The sequence below is a fragment of the Humulus lupulus genome, chromosome 1 (assembly GCF_963169125.1).
Source record: "Humulus lupulus chromosome 1, drHumLupu1.1, whole genome shotgun sequence".
Taxonomy (NCBI): Eukaryota; Viridiplantae; Streptophyta; class Magnoliopsida; order Rosales; family Cannabaceae; genus Humulus; species Humulus lupulus.
In genome coordinates this window covers 278,413,699-278,420,813 of record NC_084793.1, presented here as the reverse complement: position 1 = coordinate 278,420,813, position 7,115 = coordinate 278,413,699, and the positions used below count along the sequence as shown (strand labels likewise).

The following is a 7,115-nucleotide window of genomic DNA, read 5'->3' as shown; positions in this document are numbered from 1 at the left end:
GCTTGGTGGTGGTTATATTGAGGCTAGGAGTTTCATCCAGGGGTTGAGTTCTTCATCTACCCCTCAGAATTTCCAGCAAATGTTTACAGATGTGCAATTAAGATTGCAGAGGCAGGAGGAAGAGATCATGTGTTTGAAGCAACATCAAAATCTATCGGGGAACACCTCTTTCTTTGTTATTCCAGGAATGGCATCAGCTTTGGCTCAGCCTAGGGTTGAGAGTAGATGGGAATTTCTCTGTGGAAGATTCCAGGAGTATTACCCTCCAGTCTTTTAGGGAGACCTAGATCCATTCAGATCGGAGCAATGTATGGGCATGATCATTTCCATTCTTGAAAGTATAGGGCTGGTGGGTCACGATAGGGTGATCTGTGCTACATATGTATTGCAGGATGATGCTCGGAGGTGGTGGGAAGTAGTATCCTAGACACAAGATACAACTGTGATGGATTGGAAAGAGTTTAGGCAGCTGTTCAATGAAAGGTATTACTGTCATGCGGCCCAGACTGCTAAGATGAACGAGTTTCTGAATCTCGTTCAGGGAAATGCATCAGTAATCGAGTATGTTAACATATTTGATGGGTTGGCCAAGTTTTCTTTTGACATGGTACCCACAGATGTAGCTCAGAAGGAAAGGTTTATCCAAGGATAGAATTCCAGGATAGCTCAGGGCATTAGAGTTGCCCCAATGCATGAAACCTCCACCTACGCTCTGGTGGTAGGAAAGACTCTTGCTATTGAGAGCACAAGAAATCAGATTGAGAAGGAGAGTGTCGGAGAGCTGGAGCTCAAGTAGTGACACCTCCATTTATTGAATCAAGCAAGAAGAAGGAGTGGAGAACTTACCCAGAATGCACTCGGTGTAAGAGGCGTCATCTGAAAGAATGTCGAGCAAGGGCTTGTTTCTTATATGAAATGTTTGGGCATCGTAAGAAGAATTTCCCAAAGCGAAGGAAAGATGAGCAAAAAGGGAAGGATAGCTCGACTCCAGCTCATGTGTTCATTTCGAAGGAGTCAGATTCGAAAACTGAGACTGAGGCTGGTTCCTCAGGGATGGCAGGTCAGCTTTCTAATTTTGATTTTTGTATTGTGCTGACTAGTTTGGTGCCATGTTGTTCTTTGTTTGTTGCATTTATAGATTACCTGCTCGCATAGAGATGATATGCAGATCACATGGTTATGTTATGATGGGAATATAGTATTGTATTGGTGATTTAAGGGATGAGTTAGGTTATGATGGAAATGACTCATCAGTGGTTTTGATAAAGTTGGTTATGACTGGCTTCGGTATGATCCAGGATATGGATTGGTTAAGTAAGTGTGAGGCAATGTTAAATTGCAGGAAAATGATAGTAACTCTTGAGCTTGAGAGTGGGAAGCCTTGTGGTAGTTGGCACTGTGCATGGATTTTGTATGTTGATGACATTTGTATTTAGAGCTAGAGATCTATTGCATTAGGATGCATGGAACTCTTAGCTAGTGTGGTGGATATCACTTAGGTTGTGCCAGTGGGATTAGGACAGACTGGAGTAGTTTGTGAAGTTCTGGATGGACTTCCAGGGGATTTTTCAGAATTACGGTTACACAAAGAGATAGAATGGGGAGTGGATTGGTGTCAGGGATGGAATCAGGCCTAGGGCACTGTTTTGAGCGGCTTCAGCAAAGCTGTAAGAACTAAAGGCTTAGTTATTGAGTAAGATGGTATTCTCCAAGGTCTGGTTATTACCAGCTAGAGATCAGGGAGAAGGATATGCAGAACACTGTTTGTATATTAGATAAGAGCATTGGGAGTGTTGAGTATGTTTTGAGAATTTGGTTAATGCCAAGTTTTTTTATGAATCAGATGAACACAGTATTTAAGGATTATTTGAATTAGATTTGTGATCGTCTTGAACGATGGTATCGTGATGTATTCTCTGTGGACATTTGCCAAGGCCAAGGAACGCCTTAGGGGTAGGAATTTCCTTGGACAGGCAGGATATTATATGTGTTTTAGCAAAGAGTTCTGAGTATTCTTATGGACCAGAACTAGTTTGTAGGTTGTTATGACACCTCAGTGACATGGAAAAAGTGATTGCCTTGTTAGGAGTATGTCCTAAAAGCATGTAAAAGACATTTGTTATTTCTATGAATGAATAAATACAATGGTTTATTATTGTTATATTTGGATTATTAAATTATTGTTTGAATAATTTTGTAAATATCAGAAAAATTCCATATTCATTATTGAGGATGTGATCTTGTATTAGTACGAGAGAATTAAGATCACACGAATGAATAAAAATAGTCAACAACAACAAATTAAAGTTAATGAATTCTTTAATTGGGGTTGTAAGTATGGTTTGCTGAGTATCATGTTGATACAAATAATCTAGATTCAGATTATTGATGTGGTAAGACATCTCGGTAAAGGTGCTTTATATAATATGATTATATATGACATGGACCGATATGAATAAAAGTCATTATCCAAAAACCATTCAACAATAAAGACTTGTAATTCATATCATAACTGATGATCATTTATAGATCAACCTAAATCCTGAGTGTTCATGAACTCCTGTTCATGTTTATTAAATCTTTTTTGATTCATTCGTTAAGGCCTCTTCAAAGAATGAGGCTAATGACTTTTGTTTTGGAGATTTAATATCATGGATGGTTGGGAACATGTATCATCAATACAGAATCTAATCTTTCCTAACGGATCGTATATTAGTTCCCTTAAGGGTTAATTCTGGAACTGAATGATTTTGAGCTCAAATCTATAATTAGATTATAGATTAATTATTCACTAGTGAATTAATGGTACTTAAGAAATAAGAAGAAAAATAGAAAGGTAAAATGGTAGTTCTTCCATTCTAATTTATGAACTAATTAATTAGAGTGTTGAACTATTGTAAGATGGTTATATTAATGGATGACTTAAGATAAGATTTCTGTAAAAGTATATCTATAACTTAAAGATTGCAATTCTGAATTTATAGTGGAGAAATATCATATTTAATAAATTAACTATTATAATTAAAGAGTTTAATTATTTAGTTTCAATTTATTGGAGCTTACTGTTATAGGTCCATGGTCCCCGAAATGGCTCAAACAAACACTGGCAAAGGTAAATACAAAAATGGGCAAAAAGACATATTTGATAAGTAAATATTTTTTTCTATGCACCAAACATAATTATTCTATAATTATGTGTAATTAATTAATTGAGAATTAATTAATTATTTTATTTAACAAAAATATAATTAATTTTGAATTAATTTATTTTTGGGAATTTTGGTATTTAAATAATAATAAAAATTGGAAAAAATCACATGCCTTTCCTAGCATGTGGTACATGTGTAGCACAGTACTCAGTCACTGTGCTACATGCATAAGAAGCTCTTGGTAGTTTCTTGGTTCCACAATTTTATTTATTTAAATATTAAATCAATAATGAGATATTGTAATATGATTAAAATATTATTATTTAATCAAAATCTGATAACTGATTAGTTATTTTCAAATTGTTTAAAATAACTAATATTTTATTTTTAATATATTGGATATATTAAATATAGGATATCAGATTTTCAGAACGATACTTTTCAGGGATAGAAAATATATCGTGAAATCTCTCTGAGAGAAAGAGAACAGTGATACAAGCATAGGTTACTGTTCTTCACAAACTTTTGTCCAAACTTTATCAGATCTCATGTGTTGAGAACATCTGATAAATAGATTTTTCCTATTATTTTGTATAGCGAGCCCATACTCCTTCTTTGTGTGCTGAGAACATTTTGGAAGATCTTGGTGTGAGATCTCAAGGATGTTTGCCATACAAAAAGATAACAGCAAGGAAGGACTTGAGGTAATTTTCTATTCATATCTTTGATTCAATATATATATGTATGTGAAGAAGTAGATCTAGAAATCTTGTGGGATTAAATTAACAATTTTGATTCTTATTCCGCTGCATATAATCTCTGATTTGATCTATAAAAACCAACAAATGGTACCAGAGCCTTCTTCACACACACATATATATATATATTGAAGCTGCGTGGGTTTAGTTTTATGCATTTATTTATTTTTGATAAATGAATGGATGGCTTAATATGATTAAATGCATGGGAATGTTGAATCGTTAATTATATGGTGTTTTTGGGTTATGATTTGTTGATGATTAGTTCATTTTGTAAGCCATTATGGGGCATAGGATTTGTGTAATTTTATTCAGTTTTTGACACCATAAAATTGTAATTTCGATCAGACAAAAGTCAGAACGGAGCCCAGGATTCAGAATTCAGCCACCGTTCCTCCGAGGCCGCCCTCCGAGCCGCTGCCGGGGACGTCGTACGGACGTCCGTACGGATCCGTACAAAATGCCCCCGGCAGCACCAAATGGTGCCACATGTCCCCGTCTTGCTGGTCCATAATTTTTTTTATTTTTCTGAAATTGTTCTGTTATTTTTTTTAATTTTAAAAATGTTAAATATCCTATTTATTAGAAATTTGATATTTAAATAATGTGATAATTTTGTTATCCTAACAAACTTTTTTGAATATCTTATTTCAAAATTTAATTTTAAAAATAACATATTTTAATTAAATATTTCATTTTCCTATATTAATTAAAAGTTGTTTTAATTAAAAGGAAAATAAAATAATGATTATTTAAAAGTTTTTTTTAATTAATCAAAATAATTAGAAAATTGTCTTCTTATCATTATTCTGGACCAACGACACATATCCTACCGAAATTAAAGTAAAGTAGCCCGATGGAGATCAAGGCGGTTTTATTTTATTATTTTTAATTTTATAAAGAGGTTATAAAATTAGAAATACTCAAAAGCACCCGGTTCAACATTTATTGTTTATTTATTTAAATCACTACAAGAAAAATGCTTTTAATAACACCAAAAATGTGTTATCAAAACATACCATAACACTTTTTGATGTGTTAACACCGACTATGTTATCGTAGGTCAGGGTACTTTACATAACACTTTATCATTGTTTTACAAATGTGTTATTATACTGTCAACGATAACACACTTTCTTTGTTATTTTAATAAATATATAAGTGTCTAATTATATTATTTATAGTCGATTATATAACACATTTCAATACTTATAAATTTGCGTTATACTACACTTTAGTATAACACATTTTTTGTGTTAGATAATGAAGTTTGCATAACAAAATTCTTTACTTATAAAAAGTGTTATTGTAATAGATATTATAACACATTTTTCGTATTATTTTAATATTTAGATAAGTTTAAATTCTCATTATATATTCATTTATATAACACTAATTTATTCTATTATATTTTTATTTTTTATTTATATAATTAAAATTAGCTTTCTAATATATACTAGCATCATCAAATGAACTTGATTTTCAAATAACAAAAAGTAAAAAGCATTCAACATTGTATTAATAATCCACAAATTAGTTTAAAACATTCAACACTGTCATCAAATTATATTATAGCTCTCAGGAGACAAAGACCCGAAAACTTAAACTAATAAATCTTAAATCACATGGTAAAAAACATTATCGCATTATCACATATAAAGTGCATCCTAATGACCAAATATCAGCTCTCTCATCGATATCTGCATTACTTGGACAATCCCACAACTCAGGAGCTCGAAAAGGTGATGAACAATGCTCAGATGCCCATTCCTACACAGCAAGCAATGAGTCCACCATCAATACAAGTACGAAATATTTAATGAAAGATGAAATCTATGTCCATTCCTCCATTACTTTGGCATATTCTAACAATAGGAACTTTTAAATTGTACAAATTAAAAATTCAAACATTTTGTAATTTGATAAGTTTTTTAAATGAGGCTATCCAAACAGTAACTAAAAATGCAAAAACTTGATAGAAAACCTCAAAATATGAACACATGTCAAGTCTTCACAAATATGCCATTAATTAAAAAAATTCAATATTTTTTTTTATCTCTTAAGACTATGAAAAAATAAACTCGGACCTCATACAAATACCAAAGCATTGGATGAATGTCATTCATAGTAGGGTAACTGATGCATTGCATGTGTGTGTCTGTGTTTGACTGGGGGAACAAAAAAAACACCTGCAATTGTAGTGCCTCAGAACGAGATTGAATCTGCCTCCTTGCAGGCAGAGCACTGCCAAAATCCATCAATATGGCTAGTGGTGGTTGTCCTTTCCCATGAGTTATGAGGACATTACCAGGCTTGACATCATTATGAGCATATGGTGGATCTAAATTGTGCATGTTCTCGAGTCCTGCACAAAGCTGTTAAACAGAACTTCAGGTTCAACTATTTTACTATAAGTACACATCATTGTGTCATATAGATGATGAACTGAATCAGAAATGCATATATACATACATGTAACAAGAAAAAAAAGATACATACATGCATATATGCATTGAATCAGCAATGCATATATACATACATGTAACATTCATCTAATGAGGAAAAAAGATATAATTTCTAATATAAACAAGAAAAAAAAATCACAAAGAAAAGCGAAACAGAAAATTGAACGAACATACCCAAAAGGGCCGCCAACTACAAGGAAAGCCACATCAAAAACACGATCAGCTGAGAGTATTTCATTGGCTATATACAACACGTATGTAGTTTGGAGCAATATAATATCATTGAGTTATAATAAACAAAAAAATTAATACAACTTTATTGTTTGCTTCTCAACACTACTGAATTTACACTATGGAAATTAATAAAAAAAAAGGGCCCAATCTCCACCACTTTCTGATTTATTTTAACTATCAATTGAATTTAAATGACCATAAAAAATAGAGTAACAGATCAGTGGCCTTAAGTTCAACATTTTTTCTTTCAAACATATCCTTGCTGCTCCCCACCCTAACTCACTCTTTCCTATTTATTTTATTCAAAATAATTCAAAATCGAATCAGAATCAGAATCAGAAAAGAGCCAGAATCAGAATTCAAAAGAGCAAAGGCAGAAAAACTAATCCAAGAACTTAACCATCTTGAAGTTCAGATTACAAAAACATTAGACATACAAGTGAGCACTTTAAATCGCCAATCCTATTTGCTTATAATGTCTATATAGCTAGTACTTTTGGTCTAATTTT

At 32.6% G+C, this 7,115-nt stretch overlaps 1 protein-coding gene across 2 annotated transcripts; it reads right to left on the bottom strand.

The window, feature by feature from the left end:
* Window positions 1-5,394: 5,394 nt before the first annotated feature.
* On the bottom strand, window positions 5,395-6,325 carry LOC133834525 (uncharacterized). Of its 2 annotated transcripts, none has more exons than XM_062264171.1 (2): window positions 5,995-6,325; window positions 5,395-5,677 (listed from the first exon to the last, which is right to left on the bottom strand). In XM_062264171.1, the coding sequence occupies exons 1-2, from the start codon at window positions 6,259-6,261 to the stop codon at window positions 5,546-5,548; spliced, it is 399 nt and encodes a 132-aa protein (XP_062120155.1). In that variant the 5' UTR covers window positions 6,262-6,325; the 3' UTR covers window positions 5,395-5,545. The 2 variants fall into 2 exon arrangements, with proteins under 2 accessions (XP_062120155.1, XP_062120163.1); XM_062264179.1 differs by having other exon boundaries at window positions 6,097-6,303.
* Between the last annotated feature and the right edge of the window lie 790 nt (window positions 6,326-7,115).

Excerpts from the sequence above, each read along its gene's own strand:
- LOC133834525 (XM_062264171.1), bottom strand. The coding sequence starts at position 6,261 with ATGCACAATTTAGATCCACCATATGCTCATAATGATGTCAAGCCTGGT. Across the intron at positions 5,678-5,994 it reads TGCTTTGGTATTTGTATGAG|GAATGGGCATCTGAGCATTG; the intron begins GTCCGAGTTTAT and ends CTTGCTGTGTAG.